We start from the raw sequence: 27,136 nt of genomic DNA, 5'->3' as shown, positions 1-27,136 counted from the left end.
AGTTCAATAGCTTTGAAAAGAGAGTTTTATCTGGAATATGATGGGGAATGCATTTGGGTAGTGTTAATATTATAGAAAACTTTGCTTCATTAAGCTTTGGGTGCCACAGCAATGGGAAAAATTTTCCAGTAGTGTAGAGTCAGGACTAACTGATATTAACTACTACTATTTTTTTCAAAGTTAACATTTGTTTTTAATAGTTATTTTATTAGATCTGTATGCTCTAATTGTCACAATTTTTTTAAGTAAAAAAATTTTTTAAGTAAAATTTTAAGTGGCCACCTTTGGTTACTAAATGACGTGATATGTAGCTACTGAGGTATAATGAGGTATTCAGAACCCTTGAAGAAACAAACTGAACGTAATTCAGCAATTGGTTGGTAGAATTAGAAATGTTTTCTTTTGTTGCTGTTGTTTTCAGTTCTTGCTGCTTCTCACTTAGTAGCCTCCTCAACAGTCATGGATCAGCCTTTTTTTTTTTTTTCTTTCTTTTTTTTTCAGTAAGCAAATGTTGTCTTTCCAGTTGGTCCTTGTTTTCTGGTCTTTCAAAATGAAAGCTCCTTGGAATGACTTTGATCACTATATCAGAATTTTTTCTTTCTTCTTCTTTTTTTTTTTAAACTACCATTAAAAATTAGAAAGCCACAAAATAAATGGTAGATTTTCATCCTGAGACCTGTTTTTACTTCTCTTTGTCCTAACTTAAACTAGGTGGCAACTACGACAGTCACTTTGATGTGGACAGGGGCACTGGAACCATCATTATTGCCAAGCCTCTTGATGCAGAACAGAAATCAAACTATAACCTCACAGTTGAGGCTACAGATGGAACCACCTCTATACTGACTCAGGTAGGTGAATGGCTGATGGCCCAGAATTCTGGTCTAGGGGTCCACAGCAATGGGGACAGTTGATTCTGCCCTCTGAGATTCCCACATCAGAAGTTACTGTGTTGATACAGTTTATATATATGTACACATTGAGGATTTTTATTTATGGAATGAAAATTCACCATAAATCCTGATTTAGGTTTTGAATGCAATTAGCCAGTTTTAAAAAATTTGAAAGTAGACTTAAAAAAGCCCCACAGATTGTTATGCCATCAAAATCTTTTAACACTCATTTTGAATTGTGTTAGTATAAAGTATATCACTGTTGAGAATGACTTGTCCCAAGTCATTTGCATTAAAACTGGTTTAAGTGATTATCTTTTAAAATACCTTTTTGGGTTGTTTTTTCCCCTCGTCTACCTTTGGTTGTGTAAAATAACTGATTAAACTGTTCTAATAATTCCTCTTAACATCTTTATTTGTTCCTGTCTGATGATTAAGACATGGTTAGATCATTGAATTTCCAACTGAAATGTCAGAGCCCTATAAATTACATTTAAATTCTCTTCTTTCATATCAGTTCGCTTTGATTCATGGTGAGGGCTGGTTGTAGAACTTGTTAAATTCTTGCTATGTGCCAGGTATTGTTCCAAAAGCTGAATAGCAGGATACAAAGTCCTGTCCTCTTTGAGTTTACATTAGAATGGTAGAAGCTAAAGGCTTGTGTATGATTTGCTGTGTCTGAAAGGTAAAAGGAAGAAATTAAATGTTAGAAGATAAAATGCTTATGAATTCCAATTTCCTGTCTTTAGATTATAATATTTTAAGTCTTAAGACAGATCATCTGCTAAATCATTTAGTTGTATTGAAGAATAAAAATTATGGTCTGTGACGTCTTTTCAATTAATAAATGAATAGATAATTTAAAGTCAGTTGTGAAATGACCTTATTTCTTTCTCCAAATGCTTGTGATTTTTAGTGTATTTAGAATTGATAAATGAATCGTGCTTTGGGGTCATTTTGAGATTGTCATGTAAAATTGCCAACACAGTACTAATTCAATCTTGTCGGTAACTGTTCTCATTGTAGAAGCTAGACTCTAGAGCATGAATATGAGAGTAAAAGCATCAAAAGTTGTAATGAATTTAGCAGGATAATTTTGAAAGGTTAAAAAGTATAACTGTATGGAGATCACTTCAAGTAATTGACTAACCAGAAGTCTAGCAAAGGAAACTTAAAAGCATAGAAATGACCCTGGATGCCAAGCGTTTTCATTCCTAAAGATGGTATATCTACAAGTAGTATTTACCACTTACCACGTAACTCCTGGTAATTGTAGTTTTCCTTGCTGTAGTTAGGAGCTTCGTATGAAATACAATGACTAAAATTCCCATAAAATCCAGTAAATATATTCTAGTCTTCTTTTCTCAGGGACACAGAAATTCTTCCATTTCAGTGCTTCAGGCATACTTCTGTAACTTAGTCTGAGTCATCTGCGGAGGATCTTTATAATATCTTAGTGAATTGCTGGCAGGGAGAGCTGATCAGAGTATGAGAGAGCAGTTCCAGGGCCCAGGCTGACCTGTCCAGGTGTGGGTGGTAAGGGAACAATCAGTCATGAGGTTTTGATTCCCAGTCTGGGGCTGAGTATAGGAAGATAGGAATCTGAGTGGGAGCAGAGAGGCAAGCACCAGCTGTAGAACACGGGGATCAGAGCCAGGCTGACAAGGCACAGCGGGTAGATTCCTGTTTGCCGGTGAAACTCGGGATCCAACAGAACAGGTTTTGCTGCGTCGAGGTCAGGAGCGGTAGGTCCATGGATCGGAGAGCATTGCTGTGGTTACACGGGGCACGTCCTCACGGAGGCGGGTGGTGGAGGGTCGTGACCTAGCGGCCAGTGCCCCATTGGAACAGCTGCCATCCCTGCCTTCCCGTCTTGCTGTTTTCAGTTGAGGATGCTGACTGGTATTAAATTAAGGCGCTTTGCTTTATCTGATATCTCAAGGTAACTTGCCAAATCCAATTTACAGTTTTTTTTTTTCTTTTTTTGGAAACAGCCTCACTTTCATGTTTTCTTTCGGTGTCTCTGGAGCATCATCATTGCATACCCCGGGGCAGGCCATTTGGGTTGAACGGGGGCTCTGCCTCTTAACACCTGTATGTGGGCAGGGACCCTCTGTGGGAAATGGGCACAGTGACTCCCTCCTCATAGAGCTCCTCCGAGGGCAAAGCGAGATAACACTCCGGCATACCCTCTCCAGGCTCTCAGGCCTGTCCCCCGTCAGTGCTCTCCACGTGTTCCCTCTTGCCCCTGAGCACCGGCTTGGGCTCTTGTGACCCCTCTTGGCACTGAGTCACCTTCCTGCCTCCATCCTCTGTCCCAGCGATTCAGCCTGCCCTGCCTGCTGCCAGACTGTCGGCCCAACTAGAAGGATGGGTGGTGAATTTTCCCCATCAGGCAGTTCAGAGCACACAGGCCATGAAGTTCTGTTTGGAGCACACAGGCCATGCAGTTCTCAGTTTGGAGCAAACAGGCTATGCAGTTCTCAGCCCCTGCTGGGGGACAGGTCTGCTCCTGGACCCCTCCTTCTCTCTGCTCCTGTACTGTGTCACCCCTGGTCCAGGCCCTCCTCTGCAGTCTCTTAGAGACAGGATGTTCATTCCTCCCTTGCTTTCATGGCTTTGCCCAAGCTTTTCCTTCTACTCTGGTGTATTTCATCTGCCAGTCGAAAAGCTGTGCAAGCAGAGTCTGCCTCCTCCTCGAAAGCTTCCTGGATGGCCCAGACCATCTCTGGACTCCTGAAAACCTCCTTGGTAATATAGGAAACCTATGTGTGCAAGGCACTGCCCAGTGAGGTTGAAAGCTTCAGCAGGCAAGGACGTCCAAAATTCCTTTACACACTCCATAAACCAAGTGCTGAGAATGGACGTGCCCAGAAAATATGTCAGTTGAATTGCTTTATCAGTAAGAATTGTTCTTACTCCAGCTGTCCCTGTTTAGGTGGGATCAGGTGATCTTGAAGAAGGATTAAACTATTTCTGCCCAGCAGTTGGTGAGAAAAATGCATTTTAATGTATTTGTTGTTCAGTTGTTCAGTCGCTCAGTCATGTCCAACTCTTTGCAACCCCATGGACTGCAGCACGCCAGGCTTCCCTGTCCGTCACTATCTCCTGGAGTTTGCTCAAGCTCGTGTCCATTGAGTCTGTGATACCCTCCAACCATCTCATCCTCTTTTGTCCCCTTCTCCTCCTGCCCTCAGTCTTTCCCAGCATCAGGGTCTTTTAATGTATACTGGAGGTGAATATATAATGATTTAATTTATAGAAATTATCTTTATAGCCATGACTTTTGGATCATCATTGACCTTTCAAAGTGAGGTATCTATTGTTTTAAATGTTTACATACATAACTTTTACATAGAACCTTTCTGGGGTTTGGATGGATGCATTTAGTATTCACATAGTTTAATGTTACAGATTCACCACTGAGGTTTTGGTATTCTTAGAACAGAACGGTAATATCATCTTCATGAAAAGGGCTCTGGTCCACATACTTGCTAACCTCTGTTAACCCCAAAGTGGTTAAACACCCTCATGTGGTCCAGGGACTTTGGCTTCTTGTGCCATTCAAACTACTGAGCTTTATTCCATATGAGCTAGTGAAGCTCTGGTTTCTTGTTCATAACTGAACCACCTTTTGTAATCATAGTGATTTCTACTATCCCTTATCCACATGTGTCTTTTCAATCTAAAAATTAATCTTCTTAACTGTCACAGTGAAATTTTTACTTTAATTTAGCTTGGGACTCACGTTATACACATGTGTTCTTTTTTCCTTTAAGATTTTCATCCTATGCTGGCATACTTAAGAGAACTATCTCTCCAATGTACTTAACATTGCTTTTAAGTGAGAAATGTCTGTCCTATTTATGTGTAGTTTGTGATCACAAAAATATAAGGCTTTTAAAGCACATTCCTAATTTTCCTTCCTATTCACAATATCTTATGGGTAGAGATTTGGAGTCTCAAAGATTAGAGCAAGAACTTCAGATATTGTGATCTTTAAGTAGCATCCTCACCTCAGTGGCTTAATAGTTACAGGTACAAATCTGATACAGGAAATCAATCTGTGAAACTTGGTAAAGTAAATTTTTTATCTTTCCACGAGTAATCTAGAAATATCTCTTCTCTGGAGACCTAAGAGAAAGTAAGTATGCATTTCAGAAAGAAATGTGTGCTACATTTTTCTCTCACAAATTAGTCTCAATAATTTAGAAAGGTGTTTATTATCTTACTCATATTAATACAGGTACTATGTCAATGAAAAATTTTAAACGTTTTTTATTCCAGATTTTGGTTGCCTTTATTTTTCATGTTTGAATTCTGTTCTGCTCAAAATTAGTTTTTTTTTTCAATGTGCATCTAATTTTTCCTGATTTTTTTTTTTAACACTAAAACATTGTAATTAGGAATATTGTTATGTGAGGCATATTGTCATTGCAGGTATTCATCAAAGTAATAGACACAAATGACCATCGTCCTCAATTTTCTACATCAAAATATGAAGTTGTTATTCCTGAAGACACAGTGCCGGAAACAGAAATCTTGCAAATCAGTGCTGTGGATAAAGACGAAAAAAACAAACTGATATACACTCTGCAGAGCAGTATCGATCCACTGAGTCTCAAGAAATTTCGTCTTGATCCTGCAACAGGCTCTCTCTATACGTCAGAAAAGCTTGATCATGAAGCCACTCACCAGCATATTCTCACAGTCATGGTAGGGCTTTCTGTTCATTGTTCTGCTACCATTTGGTTCCTGGAGGGCTCCATGTGATTGAGAGTGATTTTTTTTAACCTTAACAGGATTGATAATATGCTGATTCTTTTAGGTACGAGATCAAGATGTCCCTGTGAAGCGCAACTTTGCAAGGATTGTTGTTAATGTCAGCGACACCAATGACCACGCCCCCTGGTTCACAAGCTCCTCCTACGAAGGGCGGGTTTACGAGTCAGCAGCTGTCGGCTCAGTTGTGCTGCAGGTTACGGCTCTGGACAAGGACAAAGGGAAAAATGCTGAAGTACGGTACTCCATCGAATCAGGTATTTTTGGAGCACTATATAGGTTTACAACTTTGCACTTGTTAGAAAGATATTTCTTCTAAAATTACTTCTAGATGTTGAAAGATTTCTGTGTATCACTATGAAAACTGCTTAGACTGATAGGAGAAAGAGGGAAAAAAAATTGAACTTTTAACTCATTAGAAAGCAAAGATAGAGAGTCCTGACTACGTTTGGGTGATGTTCTCAAAGATTTCATAATGTTAGCATGATTCAAGGCTCTGAGAAGTCCTGCAGTGAAGAAAACTGTATTTGACCAATTCAGGATTTCCAAAATGATTTTAAATACAGTCACGTTCCTCCACAGATACTCTTAGAATAAGGCTGGCCCAGTGATTTAACATTTTTCATTTAGTCAGAGAGTCTTTTCTCTGGGGCAGAGCAGGAAGCCCCAGGACGGGCGTGCTGACTCACGCAGTTCTCACTGGGTCACGTCTGATGAAGGGCGCCATGCAGCTCCCACCCCTTCCAGGTTTCACTTTTCTGCCACTGTCACGCCCATGCATCTTTCATAGATGCATTTCATTAATGGAAGAGGGTGGTTGCAGTAGGTCCTTGGGTTGGGACAAGGACTTGAAGAAATGTTGACAAGGCTGGGGCCCTGCTGGAGTCGGGCAGGAGACAGCAAGGGTGGGAAGTCCAGCTGGAACTGTGGGCCTGGACAGCTCCAGGTGTGAATGGCGGCCCACTCCAGTATTGTTGCCTGGAGAAGCCCATGGACAGAGGAGCCTGGGATCACAAGGAGTCGGACACGACAGACGTGACTTAGCACCTGGCACGGCGCCAGAGGCCTGCTGCTGATTCCTTGGAGCAGCAGCGGTGGTGGCGGCAGAGTGGCACGCTGATCTGTGCTTTGCCGCTGCTCTCTAGTCCTGCGTGTCTTCATCTGGACTGTCGTTTTATGTGCCAGGTGCCCTGCTAGGAGCATTCACGCTTGTGCTTGGCAGGTAGGGGCTACCATCAGTCCACAGATTCATGTTCTTGCGAACGAGTTCTGCCCTGATGAAGCCGGGGTCTGCTTTAGAGCATGTGATTTATCCAGCCAGAAGTTACATTGCTCCAGGACTTTTCCAACTGATGCCAAATACTATGAGTATTAGCATTAATATTAGCGCTTAAATACGGAGAAAGCAGCTTCCAGTTTCCCATCTCTCTCTACCATTGTTAGTACAAGGCTCATACTCTCTTCCATTCTTTCCCTATGGTGATTTTAGAATACTGAGATCATCCCGTTAACCTGATTTTTAAAAAAATAAGTCCATACCTCTGCATATTTAGGAATTATATATGTTTTTAGGCATTTAGAATTGATAGGGGTATAACTAACTCTAGATCACATAATCCAAAGCTGAGCAAATGGAGAGCACTTTTTAAAAAACAGTGTTTAATCACTGTATTCTATGTGGTTAAACGATTTTTATTTCTTAATATATTTGAAGTTTCATATTTTCCCTGAAAATGACCAAATTTAGGCCATTTCTTTCTAATGAAACCTCATATACTGCCTGAGGTTGCAGTGTTGAAACGTATTGTAGTGTAGTTAGTGACTTGAATAAAGATGATTTTTTCCACTGGTTCAGAAATTTAACCATTAAAAAAAGCAGTGCATTCCATTTGTGCATGCCTGAGCACTTCAATAAAATAATTTTCTCCTAGACAAACTCACTGGGTTTGTGTAGGAGAAAATGCTAAACTTTCCCTTAGCTTTCACATAATTTTCAACAACTGGGTGTTTAAAATATGATTGTCGGTGCCTGACTGAAGGCATGAGAATTCTTTAAATGCCTGTAATGACTGATGGGATTAGTAATCTGGTATTCCAGGAATGGAACTGTGTCTCCACTCAAAAACCAGATAATACAAGGGGCCTATTCGGATATAAAATTTGGACTTAAAAAAGATAATTTCATAGATTTGGTAATGTAAAAATCATACTATTCCACTTGATTTTTAGGAAATGACTGCCGCAAAAATGCGATAGAATTATATGTCTGTAAATTTGTTGACTAGAAGGAACTATAAAATGGTCACATAGCCTTCGTTCAACAGTGTACTCATACTCACCTGCTCCTGACTTGTCATTTAATAAAGCTCAGAAGAGTAGCTATAAATTCTGGCCATAACAGTGCCGGTTTAATCAGCAGCAATTTATTGAGCAAAAAGTTTGGTCTGATGACAAGTCTTAGGGAAAAAGGAAGTCACTGAAGAATATTTTCAGAAACAGTTATGTGTTTAGAGATACATCTGTGCCATACTCTGAGCGATCGTATTTTATTTATTTTTTTAAAGTAGATGATTGTGTCTTCAAAACTGTTGTAACGTCTGGAAATAGAAGACACTCAGTAAAAATATGTATTGACTAGAATTGGTTTTCTTCCCCAAACTTAGGTTAAACGTCATTGCAGTTGCAACTTTACAGAGCTTGCTGTACTGTCTGGCAGTGGGTACCCACAGCATGTCTGTGGAAAGAGGCAGGTCGTAATACAGCTCTCTGACCTGCCTTTTGGGGTGCAGGTATATATGATACAGTCACAGCTGACACTCACACATTTGCGTTTTTGTCCGGATAACTGCCTTGTTCATATAGAAGGAACAAATTAAGACTTCAGAAATCAGCGATAATCTCCCCTAATGTGAATGACTGAGGCCCCAAACTAGTACAGACGTTGGTCACTGCCCTGTTAATTTGTTCACAAGTGCCATCTATGTGTTTCAGTATTGGGTGAACGTGGCTGTTACTCAATCAGACCAAGACGCATTTTAGCCACTCAGCAGCCTTTGGGGTTTTTCCACGTAAACATGACATTGCTTTCCCATCTGCAAATCTGATGGTTTCTGCTGTAGTATGTGTATGGGTAGGATCCATATATTCACTAACCAGTGTGTTCCTGTTTAACCTTCTTGTTATCATTGACAAGCTCAGAGTTGTCATTATCAAAGTAAAAATACTACACGTAGTAAAGAGTGTTTCTGAACTTCACATTGCTGATGAAAATTTTTATCACAGATTTCCAGTTAGTCCTTACACATTCGTTTTGTTAGTTCTTTTAAATGAGGTGCTGCCTATAATAAATGGTTGTTGGCAGTGATTGAAGTATAGTATCAGTGAGGAAAAGAAAACCAAATAGATATATATGCATGTTCAGTCACTCAGTTATGTCTGACTCTTTGCAACCCCGTGGGCTGCAGCCCACCAGGCTCCTCTGTCCATGGGGTTTTCCAGGCAAGAATACTGGAGTAGGTTGCCATGCCCTCCTCCAGGGAATCTTCCCCACCCAGGGATCGAGTCCAAGTCTCCTGTATCTCTTGCACTGGCAGGCAGGTTCTTTACCACTGTACCCCCTGGGAAACCCTAAATAGAAATATAGTATTTAATGAATGTATCAATTTTTTCTAACCTGCCAGTCAACCTGTTTGGTAATTAATTTGTTTTTTTTTTCCATACATGTCTAAAAGTTGTTTCATTCAACAGATATTTGTGGGTGTCTCCTAAATATCAGGTATTCTTCTAGGCAGAGGTGATAAAACAATGAATAAGACAAGCCCTGCTGAAGTGGAGCCGACATTCCAGGGCGAGAACAGATAAGAACAAAGTGGCAGTACAACGTGCTGTAGAAAAAGGCCAGGGTAGCGGGACAGACCAGCCATGATGAGCGGGACAGTCAGGGACGCCTCACCGTCGTGTTCTCCAAGAAGGAGGCATTTGGGCAGAGCCTGAGAGAGTGAATGAATGAACGGGGGCATGGAGAGGCAGTGAGAATAGCTGGGGGGAAGGCTTTTCCAGGAGAGGACGCCCCCCAAACCCACTGAGGATGTGTTTACCTGATTGAGGAGCCTCTTGGTGCAGATAGAATGCATTCATTCCTCCAAGTAAGGCCTTATGTATTTGAAGCTTTCACTGTACAAAATAAGAGAAATGCATATGCTGCTGCTGCTGCTGCTAAGTCACTTCAGTCGTGTCCGACTCTGTGCGACCCCATAGACGGCAGCCCACCAGGCTCCGCCGTCCCTGGGATTCTCCATGCAGGAGTACTGGAGTGGGTTGCCATTGCCTTCTCCAAGAGAAATGCATATAGATGGATGAATATAAAATATGGTCGGCCAGCTGCTTTATCAGTACAGACACAGGAGAGTAAAGGGTGGCATGCAGATGGTTGTCCAAGGTTTTCACTGTCCCCTGTCTTGGGCCAGGCAGCCACCCAGCCACAGCTGTGGATGCAGGAAGACGCACAGGTAGCTGAGAAAGGGCCTCGAAATTCCGATGAGTGCCTGAAACACAGCGAGAGAGGATCCGGGGTCACTGGCTCTCGTAAATACAGACAGGCCGGAAATTAGTGTCTGCGAGGCCTGGCAGAGGCAATGTGACCCCGTTTGCGGGCCAGGCTTCAGCTCAGCGCCTCGTGGCCTGGAGTCGTTCCGGGCCTCGGTCCTGCTGCAGGTCAGGACACGGCCCCGGGGCCTGGACGCAGAGCCAGGCAGACTTAATGAAAACCAGACTGGGTCTGGCCTCAGGAAGAACTATCACGGATTTTTGGAAAATGTATTAAAGGAAGGAAATGAAGGCCATTGAGGAAGTGTTTACTAGTAATGATGTGGGGAAGGGAGTGCCACCTTGGGAGCCCCTGGTTGGCAAGTCACTCTGGGATTTTCTGCTCCGTGAAGGGGCCACACTCGATGGCAAAGTGAGAGGAAAGCAAGAGTTTGAGAAAGCAGTTAAGTGGCAAGTCAGCCTTGTTTTGCATCAGTGTAAGAATTGGTTTAGGGAAAATAAGTTCAATTCTATGACTCAAATGATTCTGGATTCTTTGTTTAGAAAACAGGAAAGGGACAAAGGGTTTGCGGATGAATCGAATCTGAGGACCCTCACACTGCCATGATCTACCCAAAAAGATAGTAAACTGTGTAACCGTAGTAAGCTGGCGTCCTCAGATAGGTTTCAGTCACAGATGCAAAACCATGGAATATCATGGAGTTGTGGGTGTAGCTGTTGTAGATAATGTAGCTGTAAAAAGTCTAAAGAAAGCAAGTAAAACTATCTTAGGATTTTCAGTTTGAGCATTCTTGACATTTTTGGATCAAAAAATGCTTTGTTGTGAGGCTGTCCTGTGTGTTGTAGGGTATTTAGCAGCATCCCTGGTCTCTACCCGTTGGATGGTAGGAGCACCCTCTCTCCACAAGTGGTGGTCACCTCAAATATGTCCAGACACGACTGAACGTCCCTCTGGGTGAAATCATCTCCAAGTTGAGAAACACTCACCTAGAAATTAAATTGACCTGAAAAAAATTGAGGGAATATTATTGAAATCTTCAAAACCTGGGAAGTGGGGCAGATTGCATACAGGCTTTTTCATCAGTTCCCAAATGTTTAAAATGAGGACTAACTCTATTGAAGTTTGTTGAATTTAATTGAAGTCTTCCCTTTCATATAAGATTCTGGAGAATTTGCAAGCAATGAGTACATTCCACAGGGGGTTTGAGGGACTCTCAGAAATGATTAACTTCACTGCTTTATGAAGGAGAATCAGCTTTTCCCACAACACATTCCTGGTTCAACCAGAGAGAGGTTTAGCTTTAGTTGCAGAGTGATATAGATTCTGTTTTTTTTGTTTTTGTTTTTGTTTTGATAATTTATAGACAAAACTTGGAAAAGTTTGCCTTAGTTTCGGTGGATAAAAATGAAACGCATTGAGAAATGATACAAGTTGAATGAAGCCCGTTCCCTTCGAATGTTGGTCGGTCCTTGTATTTTTCTCTCAACATGCCTCTCTCCGTCTCCTCCCAGGAAACATTGGAAATTCTTTTACGATCGACCCCATCTTGGGCTCCATAAAAACTGCCAGAGAATTAGATCGCAGTAACCAAGTGGCATATGACTTAATGGTGAAAGCTACAGATAAAGGTGACCCACCAATGAGTGAAATCACTTCTGTGCGGGTCTTTGTGACCATTGCTGACAACGCCTCTCCCAAGTTTACATCAAAAGAATATTCTGTTGAAATTAGTGAAACTGTTGGTGTTGGGAGTTTCGTCGGAATGGTTACAGCCCACAGCCAGTCATCAGTGGTATATGAAATAAAGGATGGAAATGTAGCCGATGCCTTTGATATTAATCCACACTCTGGAAGTATCATCACTCGGAAAGCTTTGGATTTTGAAACCTTGCCCATCTATACATTGACAATACAAGGAACTAACATGGCTGGTTTGTCTACAAATGCAACCGTTTTGGTGCACTTGCTGGATGAAAATGACAACTTGCCAGTTTTCATGCAAGCAGAGTATACAGGGCTCGTTAGTGAATCAGCTTCAATTAACAGCGTGGTCCTCACAGACAGGAATGTTCCATTAGTTATTCGAGCCACTGATGCCGACAAAGAATCAAATGCCTTGCTTGTTTATCACATCGTTGAACCATCCGTACACAAATACTTTACCATTGATTCTAGCACGGGTGCTATTCATACCGTCCTAAGTTTGGACTACGAAGAAACAAGCACATTTCACTTTACTGTTCAAGTTCATGACATGGGAACACCACGTTTATTTGCTGAATATGCAGCCAATGTGACTATACACGTCATTGACATTAATGACTGCCCTCCTGTGTTCTCCGCATCATTATACGAAGCAGCTCTTTTGCTGCCAACCTACAGAGGAGTCAAGGTCGTCACGGTAAATGCCACTGATGCCGATTCAAGTGCATTCTCACAGCTAATGTACTCCATCACCGAAGGCAACATTGGGGACAAGTTCTCGATGGACCGCAAGACTGGAACCATAACTGTACAGAACACGACTCAGCTGAGGAGCCGCTACGAGCTAACCGTCAGAGCGTCCGATGGCAGATTTGCAAGCTTCACGGCCGTCAAAATTAACGTGAAAGAAAGTAAGGAGAGCCAGCTGAAATTTACTCAGGATTTCTACTCTGCCGTAGTGAAAGAGAATTCCACTGAAGCCAGGACGCTAGCTGTCATAACTGCCCTTGGGAATCCAATCAATGAGCCCCTGTTCTACCATGTCCTCAACCCAGATCCCAGATTCAGAATCAGCCGCACGTCCGGAGTTCTGTCGACTACGGGCATACCGTTCGATCGCGAGCAGCAGGAGGCCTTTGACGTGGTGGTGGAAGTCACGCGGGAGCGGAAGCCTCCAGCCGTGGCGCATGTCATCGTGAAGGTCGTCATCGAGGACCAGAACGATAATGCCCCGGTGTTTGTCAACCTCCCTTACTATGCCCTGGTGAAAGTGGATGCCGCCGTGGGCCAGGTTATCCGCCACGTGACCGCTGTCGACAGGGACAGCGGCCGAAACGGGGAGGTTCATTACTCCCTCAAGGAGCGCCACGAACACTTTCAGATTGGATCCTCTGGGGAGATCTCACTGAAAAAGCCGTTTGAACCCGACACCTTGAATAAAGAGTATCTCGTCACAGTGGTTGCCAGAGATGGAGGAGATCCAGCTTTCTCCACCGAGGTCATTGTCCCCATCACCGTGATGAACAAAGCCATGCCTGTGTTCGAAAAGCCTTTCTACAGTGCTGAGATCCCAGAGAGTGCACAGATGCACAGCCCCGTTGTCCACGTACAGGCCAACAGTCCAGAGGGCCTGAAAGTGCACTACAGCATCACTGAGGGCGATCCTTTCAGCCAGTTCACCGTTAACTTCAACACCGGAGTTATCAGTGTCGTGGCGCCCCTGGACTTCGAGTCCCACCCGGCATATAAACTGAGCATCCGAGCCACGGACTCCTTGACCGGCGCTCACGCCGAGGTCTTTGTAGACATCATCGTGGAGGACATCAACGACAACCCTCCCGTGTTTGCCCAGCAGTCGTATGCCGCCACCCTGTCCGAGGCATCTGTAATTGGGACATCTGTGGTTCAAGTCAGAGCAACAGATGCCGACTCGGAACCAAACAGAGGGATTTCCTACCACATGGTGGGGAATCACAGCAAGAGCCACGATCATTTTCACATAGACAGCGGCACTGGCCTCATCTCGCTGGTCAGGACTCTGGACTATGAGCAGTTCCGGCAGCACCAGATTTCCGTGAGGGCTGTTGATGGCGGCATGCCCCCTCTGAGCAGCGATGTGGTCGTCACGGTGGACGTCACCGACCTCAACGATCACCCTCCCCTGTTTGACCAGCAGCTTTATGAGGCCAGAATTAGTGAGCATGCCGCCCACGGGCATTTTGTGACCTGTGTAAGGGCCTGTGATGCAGACAGTTCAGACACAGACAAGTTGGAATATTCCATCCTGTCTGGCAACGACCATAAGAATTTTGTCATCGACGGCAAGACAGGGATCATCACACTCTCAAACCTGCGCCGGCATGCCTTGAAGCCATCCTACACCCTCCAAGTGTCTGCATCGGATGGAGTTTTTAGGAGTTCTGCTCAGGTTCATGTGACTGTGATTGGAGGCAATTTGCACAGTCCTGTGTTTCTTCAGAACGAGTATGAAGTGGAGCTCGCTGAAAACGCTCCCGTGCACACTCTGGTGACCGAGGTCAAAGCAGCCGATAGGGATTTGGGTATTTATGGTCACGTTACCTACCACATTGTCAATGACTTCGCCAAAGACCGGTTTTACACAAACGAGAGGGGGCAGATCTTTACTTTAGAAAAGCTTGATCGAGAAACCCCAGCAGAGAAAGTAATCCCCATTCGTTTCATGGCCAAGGACGCTGGAGGCAAGGTTGCCTTCTGCACCATTAACGTCATCCTCACAGACGACAATGACAATGCCCCGCAGTTTCGAGCAACCAAGTTTGAGGTGAACATCGGGTCCAACGTTCCCAAAGGGACGTCAGTCATCAAAGTCCTCGCCAGTGACGCCGACGAGGGCTCCAACGCCGACATCACCTATGCCATTGAAGCAGATTCTGAAAGTGTTAAAGAGAATTTGGAAATCAACAGAGCGTCCGGCGTAATTACTACAAAGGAAAGTTTAATCGGCTTGGAGAACGAGGTCTTTACTTTCTTCGTCAGAGCTGTGGACAACGGGTCCCCACAAAGAGAATCGGTTGTTCCCGTCTGTGTTAAAGTGCTCCCACCAGAAATACGGCTTCCCAGGTTTTCAGAGCCATTTTACACCTATACAGTTTCTGAAGACGTGCCCATTGGAACCGAAATAGACCTCATTCGAGCAGAACACAGTGGTACTGTCCTTTACAGCCTGGTTAAAGGGAATACCCCCGAGAGCAACAGAGATGAGTTCTTTGTGATCGACAGGCAGAGTGGGAGGCTGAAACTAGAGAAGAGTCTTGACCATGAGACCACGAAGTGGTTCCAGTTTTCCGTGCTTGCCAGGTGCTCTCACGGTGACTACGAGCTGGTAGCTTCTGTCGACGTTAGCATCCAGGTGAAGGACGCCAACGATAACAGCCCTGTCTTGGAGTCTAGCCCATACGAGGCCTTTATTGTTGAAAACCTGCCAGCAGGGAGCAGAGTCATTCAGATCAGGGCATCTGACCTGGATTCAGGAAGCAACGGCCAGGTCATGTATAATCTAGATCAGTCGCAAAGCGTGGATGTCATCGAATCCTTTGCCATTAACATGGAAACGGGCTGGATCACCACGCTGCGGGAACTGGACCACGAAAAGAGAGACAGCTACCAGATCAAGGTGGTTGCGTCAGATCATGGTGAGAAGGTTCAGCTCTCCTCCACAGCCATTGTGGATGTCATGGTCACTGACGTCAACGACAGCCCCCCGCGGTTCACGGCCGAGATCTACAAAGGGACCGTGAGTGAAGACGATCCTCCTGGGGGCGTGATTGCCATCGTGAGCACCACAGATGCTGATTCTGAGGAGATCAACAGACAAGTTACATACTACATAACAGGTAACACTTGATGGAACCACATCGAGTGGTTTCAGAAGCATGGATTCTAAGATACCTTCTTTTATGGCAGTTGAGAGTTAAAGATCCGATTGTAGTATGTTTAAAATAAGTATAAAGTAACAGTCTCTTAAGCCGTATTTCAAGTTCTTTGCCTGAGCAAGGCTAGTCCTTGTTTCATTAGTCAGATTTTGACTTTAATGATTCATTCTGTTGAACTTTATACATAGTATATAAAAAAGATATTGCAACTTAAAAAATACAGTTGCCGTGTAGGCGGAAGTGTTACTGATAGTCTTGAAATCCTGTTTGGCTTAGTGCTGTGTTCAGATACACATTTTAGTGCTGCTGGCTTTGCTTTTTGGTTTGTTGAGGCTTGGGGGAGCTTAGTAAACGGGAAAGCTAATAAATGTAAATGGAATTATTTTTTAAAAACTAACTTTTAAATCATACATCTTTCGTACCGTTTGTTTCTCCTACTACTTATTCCTCTTTTTTTTCAATTTCAACAAATTTGACTGTCGTCTCCTTCCTTTGATTTCATAGGCGGGGATCCTTTGGGGCAGTTCGCTATTGAAAATATACAGAATGAATGGAAGGTCTATGTGAAGAAACCCCTGGATAGAGAGGAAAGGGACAATTACCTTCTGACCATCACAGCAACCGATGGGACCTTCTCATCCAAAGCTATAGTTGAAGTCAAAGTCCTTGATGCAAATGACAACAGCCCCGTTTGTGAAAAGGTAGGCTCCTCCTGTCTTTAAGGTCATATATTATGATTTCAGATTTCTTTCTTAAACCCTTCTGTCGGGCAGTCACATGGTGCTGCTGCACGTGGAGTAATTCAGATGTCTTCCACGTTGTAACTTCTTAGTGTTTAAGTCGAGATGTGGTTGATGGAGCCAGAGTTGGAGTAGTTTCAGAAGTACTTTTGGGGTATGTTTAAAAAGCTTGAAAACATCATTCAAAGATGCTGTGAATTATGGACAGGATTACAGTTGTATGTTAACTCTAAACATGCTCTGTTACATTTTCCTGAAGGGATTCCCTTCCTCTGGGGGTGAGGTTATGGAGGGGGGGATATTAGGCCAGGAGTTCTTGATACACAGCTCTCTTCTGCTCCGGCAGACTGTATTTAGAGCCCTTGCTTTTGCACATGCTAGAGGAACCCAGAGGTGCAGGGTGTGGCTTTTGCCCCTGCGGAGCCCATAGTTTTTAACACGAGGACAACGTGGCTACCAAGGAAGAACTGTAGTTCCACATATGGGGTTGTTAGCTGTGACCTGACTCCTCTTTTGTAAGAAAAATAGTTCTGCAGACCCCTTGGATTTTAGTTTTATTCATTTCCCATGTGTTCTGTGACCCCAGTTAAGTGATTTCTGTTCCTCCCTTGACAGTCATGTTAACTTCCAATGTTCTAAGTTAACGGTATTGTTTACAATCTTTGTAGACTTTATATTCTGACACGATTCCAGAAGACGCCTTTCCTGGGAAGCTGATCATGCAGGTCTCTGCAACAGATGCAGATATCCGTTCCAACGCTGAAATTACTTACACATTATTTGGTCCAGGTGCAGAAAAATTCAAACTAAATCCAGACACAGGTAAAGGTGAAATTTGGGCAAAACAGATTCTGTTTCAACAAAGTCACATATTCAGGTGGTTTTGGATCACACAGATAATTTGAAATTATATTTTGTTCTTGTAAATTTTACTCTTCTACTACAAAAATGGCATCTTTTAGAAAGGTAAGCAACAATTAACTGTGTAAAATTTACGGTGAGATAAAAAATTAACAGTAGCAATATCACCTACTTGAATCAAGGATTTAACATTTATAAGTTTTTTATATCACCTTCTTTAAAAAAGGAAAACAACTCAGAAGTTAAAGTATATCAAGCTTTCTGCGTTACCAACTTTCCATATAGTTTGTTTTATTGAACTTGTGACTATAAATTTATAATTCAGCATATTCATTAAAATGATTAATGATATTTTACCTGTCTTTAAACCTCTAGGATTGTATTTCTCTTTGAATTTGTATTTTGTTAAAATTGCGGATCAAGTAACAGTCTTCTATTAAGCTTGCCCCCAAATTAATTACAGACATTTGAATCTAATTTTTGAGTCAGTTAAAAAAATACCTTGAACTTGGTCAACTGACAACTCTTCTGCTTTTTGACGTTGTATATAATACAAGAGACCCCAGCCTGGAGATCTTGATGGCTTAGAGCTGGCCCCTAGCAGGGTTTGACAACCTCCAACTCAGAGGGCTCCCCCAGCTGTTGACTCTGTCCCCAACAAAATTATTCTCCAAAGGAAGGCCATTATTCAGATTTTATAAATGTAAGAAGAAGAAGGGTGTCTGCTAGCAGTTACATCTTCAGTTTCAAGTGAGCCCCTGGGTATTTGTTTGTTTTTAGGGGAACTGAAAACATCAGCCCCCCTTGATCGCGAGGAGCAAGCAACTTACCATCTTCTCGTCAAGGCCGCCGATGGAGGGGGAAGGTTCTGCCAAGCTAGCATTGTGCTCACGTTGGAGGACGTGAATGATAATGCCCCTGAGTTCTCTGCTGATCCCTACACCATCACCGTGTTTGAAAACACAGAGCCCGGCACATTCCTGACCAGAGTGCAGGCCACGGACGCGGATGCAGGTATAGCTCGGAAGATGCTCTTGTCTTCAGACTGTGGCCTGAGGGGCTGTTTTAAAACACATTCATCCCCTTTCACGTACCCAACCTGATGCATGTTGAGTAACTCACTGTTGTGTTAGCGTTGGGATTTCCTCGGTGGCCCAGTGGTTAAGACTTCCCCTGCCAGTATATGGCATGTAGGTTAGATCCCTATGTGGGAAGCTAAGATCCCATACACCTTGTGGCCAAAAAACCAAAACATAAGCTGTATTGTAACAGATTCAGTAAAGACTTTAAAACTGGTCAAAAAAAAAATAAAAATAAAAAAATGTGTTGGCATTAAAAATTGAGTGAAATCTTCAGAATAAGGAACTCATTTTTAATGAATATTCAGAATCTCGAAATTGTGCACAATGAACTTACTGTGATGCCTCTAAAATTCTAGCCTGTGATAACGGATTTTTATATCCTATTGAATTAATTGATAAAGGGTAATTTTTTTGGTGAATAAAGCATTTGTGACAAAGAGATTTAGTATCATAGGAACATAACAGAAGCAAACAATATGTTTTAGTTTTACAGACCTTTCAAGTGTTTTTTGGAGAAAGTAAGACTCTAGGATATATATTCATAGCATTTTGATAGCAGAGAATAGAAGTAATTCTTCAGTCATTCCTATACTGAAGAGTTAGACTATCAAATATATTAATTTTCAAATAAATGTTTGTCACTGAAGCTAAGTAATAAGTAGGCTTTATTTTTAAAGATCTGGGGTTTTATTTTTATTTTTTTATTTTATTTTAATATAAATTTATTTATTTTAATTGAAAAGATCTGGGTTTTTAGAACATAAGTTCCTATATAATGTGGTCTTAAAAAAAAGTCAGATGACTATGAAATTATATTTGTTTTAACTCAGTGAATCTTTCATTTAAAAGTTATATTTTTAAGATCTTAGTCAACAAGAATTTTTAAATAATATATATTAGCATTTTCCCTTTTCATATGTATGCTACATGTATTTTTTTAAATTTATTTTTTAATTGAAGAGTAATCGCTTTACAGATTTTGTTGTTCTCTGTCAAACATCAATATGAAATAGTCATAGGTATACATATTTTTAAGTAGCATGCTTACATTTCTTGAAATAAAGCATTCTGACATGATGTGGTGTCTTGACAGGACTGAATCGGAAAATCTCCTACTCACTGCTTAACTCCGCTGATGGGCAGTTCTCCATTAATGAATTATCTGGAATCATTCAGTTAGAAAAGCCTTTGGATAGAGAACTCCAGGCAGTATATACTCTGACTCTGAAAGCTGTCGATCACGGTTTGCCCAGAAGGTTGACAGCTACCAGCACCATTGTCATATCTGTTTTGGACATAAATGACAACCCGCCCGTGTTTGAATACCGTGAATACGGTGCCACGGTGTCTGAGGATATTCTCATTGGGACTGAAGTTCTCCAAGTGTACGCAGCGAGTCGGGACATTGAAGCAAACGCAGAAATCACCTACTCTATCATAAGTGGGAATGAACATGGAAAATTCAGCATCGACTCTAAAACAGGTAACCTACCACTCGAATGTGAGGAAGCCCGTATTCTGCCAGAAAGTCTAGATTGCTCAGCACTTTACTGGTACAATGACAGGTCATATGTTGTCAGTAGATACCCTAAAAAAGAGAAAACTCAAGTTTCCTTTGTGGTGTTATCTGAAGCTGGATTCATAGTGGTTTAGAAGGCTTTAAAACTATAGTTCTGCACACTAAAATCATTTCTGGCTTGTCTGTTATAGATACGAGCAAATTTAAGGAGAAAATTAAAGCATCATACTCGAGTAACTTAGTAAAGATATCAGATGTAATACATCAGCAAAGGTAAAGAGTGGAAGACAGTAGAAAATTTTGCATAATGGCTCCCTTTTTTTTGTGCCCCTTGTGGATCTCATATGAAATAGCTTCCCACGTGAAACCAGAGTTTCGACCTCTTTGATCTTAGATTCAGTAGGGGCACCTGATAATTCATTAAATTGACTTCTTCATCCTGCTAACTGTGTACAACTGGCAAATACCTGGACTGAGTTCGTTAGTGAGGGACTGCCAATGAGGTCACAAGTCGCTGGAACTCTTGACTTTGGCTGCATAAATACTTTTGTAGTCTTGTTAACCTGTCGACTGAAATAGCTATAAGGAAATTGCTCTCTCCATTCAAACTGTGTTTAATTGTATGTGACTATTTCAGATGAAAGGTAGGTGTGTGATGATGCTATCTTAAAATGTATTTTTAGCACATATAAAATTGTTATTTTTAGGACTTTTTAAGTAGAATAGACTGTAAGGAGGTAAGAAAGAAAGACATTGAAAGATGTTAAAGGAATTATCAAAAAGGGATTTTAAAAAAATGATAGAGTGTAAACAAAGAGTTATTCAAGAGATTTTTAAAAAGGATATGAATTTCTGTAAAAGTAGGAGAAGGAAAAGAAAATGAAAAGCCAAAGGATAGTTTTTATGTTTTCTTTCTGTTCTATTAACGTCTGTAGTAAACTGTCATTTAGAAGAGATAAGAAATGTAATCATTGTTATAACAGGGATATAGCGAGTACTGAACAATTTGAGTTTAAAAGCAATTTAAATATTCCAAAGAGTATCAGGAAAGTAAAAGCAATAAAGAAAGTTCCCAGGATGAGCCAATTCCTGTTTTAATTATTGAATTAAGAAGTTAGAAAACATACATAAGTGGTAAGTAAACTATTGAAGGTTTCAGTCATAGGAGGAGAAGGTGGTGGCATTTTAAAGCACCAGAAGTAACTCTGATTTTCTACTCAGGGGCCATATTTATCATTGAGAATCTGGACTACGAAAGCTCTCATGAGTACTACCTGACTGTAGAGGCCACTGACGGAGGCACACCGTCATTAAGCGATGTTGCCACCGTGAGCATCAATGTAACAGACATCAACGACAACACCCCAGTGTTCAGCCAAGACACCTACACGGCAGTCGTCAGCGAGGACGCTGTTCTTGAACAGTCTGTCATTACGGTGTGTGTCTTTCCCTCTACAGGTTTCTTCTGAGTCTTTGTAAGAATTTTCCTAGGGATTTATCCAGTTTTCTTGTTGCTGCTGCTGTTCTAGTTCTGTGTATTTGTTTGTTTGTTTGTTTCTGGCTGTGCTGGGTCATTGCTGCTGTTCAGCGTTTCTCTAGTTGTGGAGGGCAGGAGGCTACACTCTCAGTTGCAGAGCACAGACTTGAGGGCTTCCGTAGTTGCAATGCATCAGCTCAGCAGTTGCGGCTCCCGGGCTCTGGAGCACAGCTAAGTAGCTGTGGCACACAGGCTTAGTTGCTCCGTAGCATGTGGGATCCTCCCAGACCAGGGATCAGACTCGGGTGTCCTGCACTGGCAGGCGTATTCTTTTGAGCCACCAGGGACGCTCTCATCCAGTTCTTACAGTGGCCTTACTTGAAAATAATTGGAAGATGAGGAAATGTCTTTTATTAACCCAGTTACTGGCTCTGTTATAAGTAACTGCTGTTGCTACCAGAAATTAGCTTAATAGACTTCTGTCACGTCCTCATCTGTCTCCTAAACAGGAGTGTGATGTTTTCTAGGTTATGGCAGATGATGCTGACGGACCTTCAAACAGCCACATCCACTATGCGATTATAGACGGCAACCAGGGAAGTCCGTTTACAATCGACCCTGTTAGAGGAGAGGTGAAGGTGACCAAACTTCTAGACCGGGAAACAGTAAGTGGAGAGATGAAATTGTTTACAGATTATCAAATAAATAGATGGAAGTGCCAACATTTTGGGAGATGTCAAAAGAACCAGCCTTGTTCTCAGGAAGTGACAAGCAGAATATAAATACCCGAAAAGCAATTATAGTATGAAGATCTCCGGAATATGTGATTTGTTTCATACTTAGTGGAGTTTAGAGAATAAAAGTGTGTGTTTAGGATGAAACTGCTGTTGGCACCAAGTGTCTTGAGACACTTCGTGGAGCTAGAATCTGGGTTTTACATAACAGCAGAGATTTGGGAGACGCTGGTGTTGAGAGGAGGGAATTCCCCGTGAAGAACTGGGGGAAGAAAGAATGGAGAAAGGCAGTCACGGGCTGTATTTAGGAGATTTTATTCAGTTGTGTTGGAGGAGAGTGAACTTACAGACAAGTGAGGGAGAGGAGATACATCAGGTGTTTTAGGAACAGATTTCAGGCCACAGACAAAGCCAGGATCCTAGGTTCAGGCTTGCACTGCAGGCGTTAGGTGGTTACCGACGTTTGTGCGCCCAAGTGCAACAGCGTGGGGGGATGGTCTCTGAGGGCCAGGCCTGCGGGAGGTCTGAGTGTCGTGAGGGGGTAGGAGGACCAGTGACAGTCGTTACAAGGCGACAGAGCCCAGGTGGGGACAGTAAGCAGGGATCTTGGCCAAGGAAGAGCAAGGACCACAGAGCTGAGCTCTGGCCCTCCACAGAGGGCGGAGGTGGCCGATGCCTTGATGCTGTTCAGGCTTGCTGTGACTGAGGAGTGCCATTAAAGGAGGTCAGAGGGCATAGACTGTGCTCTGGGGAGAGGTGCTCGAATGTGGTTTTGGGTGTGCTGATCTGTCAAGGAAAGTGGCATATTCAATAGGTAAAATTGTCCAGCCAGTTTTGGGCCACTTTAGTCCAACTTGAGACTTGAAAGCTGGAAATACAGAAAAGGCACGTGCCCCTGGAGATAATCACGGAAGTGATCTGAGGTTTGGAGGTAAATGTGAGCGAATGAGGAGAGCAGGCAAGCAAGGCGTGCCCTCCCTCCCTGTCTCCATCCCTCCATCCATCCGCCCATCCACTCACTCACTCACCCTCTCTCACAGATAGGAGGGGAGCTGCCGCAGGGGCGATAAAGGGAAGAAGTGAAAGAGCCTTCGCTCGGGGAATTAGAAGGGCATCGGGGGTAATGCAGACTGTGATTTCAGAAGAATAATGGGCACATCCAAGTTGACAGGAGTTTGGGGAGATGGTGCTGAGATACTTCATAAAATCTCCATTCTTTAATTCCTTTTCTGACCCGTTATTTTTGAGCAGGGACTTGCCAAGAGATTGAGAAGCATGACTGTTAATGCTTAGGATTGCAGTACTGCTGTGCAGAGCAAAAGTTAGTGTTTTTGACTTGAAACTGACTTCTCAAAACCTTGAGTAAACTCATGGCCATTGTGAGGTGGCAGGTGAGTTCCCTAGGCTGAGTCACCCTCTCCCGTGGGCACGTCTCGCAGGACTGGCCTCTTCACTGCTTCCTCTGAAAGAGAGACCTTAAAAGGCTCTGTCCTAGAAGAGCAGCCACCCCACATAAGTCACCTTTTCTAGTAGGAAGTCACAAAGAGACGCGTCTTGGGAGATTGAGACAGTTGATGGCAATCCAAGTGCGACATCGATGGGGAAGATGAGCTGGAGAGTCCCGAGCGTTGAGAATGAGTGAGCCCTCTAGGGCAGGAGACAGCTGGATGTGTGTCTGTTTCTAGCTGAGAGCCGCCCTGGGGCAGAGGGAAGGTTGCACTCTTTGACACGTGTGCACATCTTTTCTCATCATTTGTGTTCCTTTTCTGTCTTAATTTCTGTTAATGGATCGGCACATTTTCAAAGTTAGAACATCTTAACAGTGTGTGTTAACACACTTAACAGCAAGTGTGTTTCTGAGAGGCATCTGAGATCCTCCTCCGTGTTAGTAACTTTTTCTGTCGGGCAGACACATTCCATTCTGCAGGTGGCTTGTGGCCATGCCCCTGTGTGCAGGTTAGGGAATCGCCCGCCTGCAGGGTTCAGGGGACGGAGACGCTCAGATCTGCCCCTCTGGTGGTGTCAGAAGCACGCTTGAGACTGAACCCTGTTCTTTGGTCTTGTGGAAACAGACACACTTCTCTTTGTGTTTTCCCCGACAAGATTTCAGGCTACACGCTCACCGTGCAGGCCTCTGACAATGGCAGTCCCCCCAGAGTCGCCACGACCACCGTGAACATCGACGTGTCTGATGTTAACGACAACGCACCCGTCTTCTCCAGGGGGAACTACAGCCTGATCATCCAGGTGACTGTGGGTCCTAGGCTCCTGGAATGCGTCCCTGTTAAAATGTGTGCTCTCATGGACCTCGATTGATCGTTTTCTGAAGACCATTTTGAGAAAAATGGGAAGGGTGACATTACAGGGCTCTCCGTCAATACTAAAAGATGAGCCATTTCCAAAATCCTTTTTTTGGCTTTGGTTTTTAAGATAGGCTCAGCAGCTTGGTTCTTAACCTTACCTTCTGCCCTGCGTTTCCTCCTTGCCCCACGCAGACCCTCCCACTCCTCCGCCAAGCACCTCTCCCCTCCCCAGCCTCTCTACACACCCCCGCCCCTCCAGTCGCCCCTTCCCCACCCATTCTCCTTCCCCTTCTTCCCAACACCACCAGCCCCCCTCCGCTGTCCTCCTTCCGAACGAAGCAGCGATGTCTGTTTGCTGTAAATGTCCTGTTCTAGAAGGCTTGTGCAGTGTCTTGTTGACAGCTGTGTGGTTCTCTTCCCCTCTGCAGGAGAACAAGCCCGTGGGGTTCAGCGTGCTGCAGCTGGTGGTAACGGACAGGGATTCCTCCCACAACGGCCCCCCCTTCTTCTTCAGCATCGTGAGCGGGAACGAAGAGGGGGCATTTGAAGTCAACCAGCAGGGAGCCCTCCTGACAGCGGCCGCCATAAATAGGAAAGTGAAGGATCATTACTTACTGCATGTTAAGGTATTCACGCCTTTCTTCGTGTTTTTTTTTATTTCGAGGACTCATGGAAAAGAGCCACTGCGGTGATCTATCTTCTCGTGTGAAAACAGCTTATGCCTCTTGAGAAGACAAAACTGCAAAACTGAATTAGAATTACAGTCTGGTTTTCTTTTTTTTTTCTGTCAGATCTTCTTTTTTATCCCACAGCACTTGGCAAGGGCATATTTATTTATTTGGTTACTTTATCATAGACCTTCCCAGCTGGCGCTAATGGTAAAGAACCTGCCTGCCAATCCAGGAAACATAAGAGACAGGGATTTGATTCCCTGGGTTGGGAAGATCCCCTGGAGGAGGGCATGATAGCCCATTCCAGAATTCTTGCTTGGGGACTCCCCATGGACAGAGGAGCCTGGCAGGCTACAGTCCATGGGGTCGCAAAGAGTCAGACACGCCTGAAGTGACTTAGCACACACTTCAGTGTAGATGTTGGTGGAGCTAAGTTTCAGCATGAATCAGTGAAAGGGCTAGAAAGAAGTATTTATCCTGTGGTTTCTTTTAACAACCCATACATGCCAGAACTGTATACAATTAATTTTACCACTAAGTCACGACTATTAACAGTCTCTTTCCTATGAATTCAAGCATCAAACCCCCAGTTCCACTATGACCAGTTAACATACGTACTCTGAAAAAGCTTTCTACCCTGTCCCTTGATAATGCTTCTCATGCAAAGAATTAAGTATCTATCAGTTGGTCATATTTTAGAACTTGAGCAGTGTAAATATATCTGTATTAAGAAGTTGTGAACGATGACACAGACGAAGGTGATTTTTCCCCCCTTTTCCACAGGTGGCAGACAATGGAAAGCCTCAGCTGTCGTCTCTGACATATATTGACATCAAGGTCATTGAAGAGAGTGTCTATCCTCCAGCAATCCTGCCGCTGGAGATTTTCATCACTGCTTTCGGAGAGGAGTACTCGGGCGGCGTCATCGGGAAGATCCACGCCACTGATCAAGACGTGTACGACACGTTAACCTACAGCCTCGACCCGCAGATGGACAACCTCTTCTCCGTGTCCAGCACGGGGGGCAAGCTGATCGCACACAAGAAGCTGGACGTGGGGCAGTACCTGCTCAACGTGAGCGTGACGGACGGCAAGTTCACCACCACGGCCGACATCATGGTGCAGGTCAGACAGGTGACGCAGGAGATGCTCAACCAGACGGTCGCGGTGCGCTTTGCCAACCTCACCCCGGAAGAGTTCGTCGGCGACTACTGGCGCAACTTCCAGCGAGCTTTGCGGAACATCCTGGGTGTGAGGAGGAATGACGTTCAGATCGTCAGCTTGCAGCCCGCCGAGCCTCACCCGCACCTGGACGTCTTGCTGTTTGTAGAGAGGTCGGGTGTCGCCCACGGTTCCACCAGACAGCTCCTGCAGAAGATCAACTCTTCCGTGTCGGACGTCGAGGAGATCATCGGTGTGAGGATCCTGGAGGTGTTCCAGAAGCTGTGTGCGGGCCTCGACTGCCCCTGGAAGTTCTGTGATGAGAAGGTGTCCGTGGACGAAAGTGTGATGTCAACACACAGCACGGCCAGACTGAGCTTTGTGACCCCACGCCACCGGCGGACAGCCGTGTGCCTCTGCAGAGGTAACGCACACGGGGGTGGAAAGGGGCGTTCGGGTCGGTTCACGTTACAGCCTTTGATGGTGACACAGGAAAGATCCGTTTTCTTGAAATCCCTATTCATTAGCTCTTCCTCTTCCCTCTTTTTTTTTTTTTTTAAACAAAGAGGGAAAATGCCCACTTGTCCATCACGGATGTGAAGACAATCCATGTCCTGAAGGATCAGAATGTGTCACTGACCCCAGAGAGGAGAAGTATACCTGCGTCTGTCCAGGTGGCAAGTCTGGTCAGTGCCCAGGTGAGAGGTTCAATTAAGAATAAAAGAGTGAAAAAATGTAAAATGTTAGTC

At 43.7% G+C, this 27,136-nt stretch overlaps 1 protein-coding gene across 5 annotated transcripts in view; it reads left to right on the top strand.

The window, feature by feature from the left end:
- The window catches only part of FAT1 (FAT atypical cadherin 1), a 122,906-nt gene that overhangs the window by 82,563 nt on the left and 13,207 nt on the right, over window positions 1-27,136 (top strand). For all 5 annotated transcript variants that reach the window (XR_011253526.1, XM_069573297.1, XM_069573294.1 and 2 more), the window contains 14 exons: window positions 712-851; window positions 5,334-5,609; window positions 5,722-5,932; window positions 11,733-15,800; window positions 16,344-16,540; window positions 17,248-17,401; window positions 18,221-18,454; window positions 19,616-20,005; window positions 21,263-21,477; window positions 22,046-22,183; window positions 24,356-24,499; window positions 24,984-25,181; window positions 26,010-26,811; window positions 26,954-27,085. Coding sequence is in view for 4 of the 5 variants with exons in the window: in XM_069573297.1 (XP_069429398.1) it covers window positions 712-851; window positions 5,334-5,609; window positions 5,722-5,932; window positions 11,733-15,800; window positions 16,344-16,540; window positions 17,248-17,401; window positions 18,221-18,454; window positions 19,616-20,005; window positions 21,263-21,477; window positions 22,046-22,183; window positions 24,356-24,499; window positions 24,984-25,181; window positions 26,010-26,811; window positions 26,954-27,085 (7,299 nt within the window). In the remaining variant the exon portion in view is untranslated. The remainder of the gene's footprint in view (window positions 1-711; window positions 852-5,333; window positions 5,610-5,721; window positions 5,933-11,732; window positions 15,801-16,343; window positions 16,541-17,247; window positions 17,402-18,220; window positions 18,455-19,615; window positions 20,006-21,262; window positions 21,478-22,045; window positions 22,184-24,355; window positions 24,500-24,983; window positions 25,182-26,009; window positions 26,812-26,953; window positions 27,086-27,136) is intronic.

Source organism: Ovis canadensis, chromosome 26 (genome assembly GCF_042477335.2).
Source record: "Ovis canadensis isolate MfBH-ARS-UI-01 breed Bighorn chromosome 26, ARS-UI_OviCan_v2, whole genome shotgun sequence".
Lineage (NCBI taxonomy): Eukaryota > Metazoa > Chordata > Mammalia > Artiodactyla > Bovidae > Ovis > Ovis canadensis.
The sequence above is the reverse complement of the archived record's forward strand: the minus strand, read 5'-3'. Positions and strand labels throughout refer to the sequence as shown.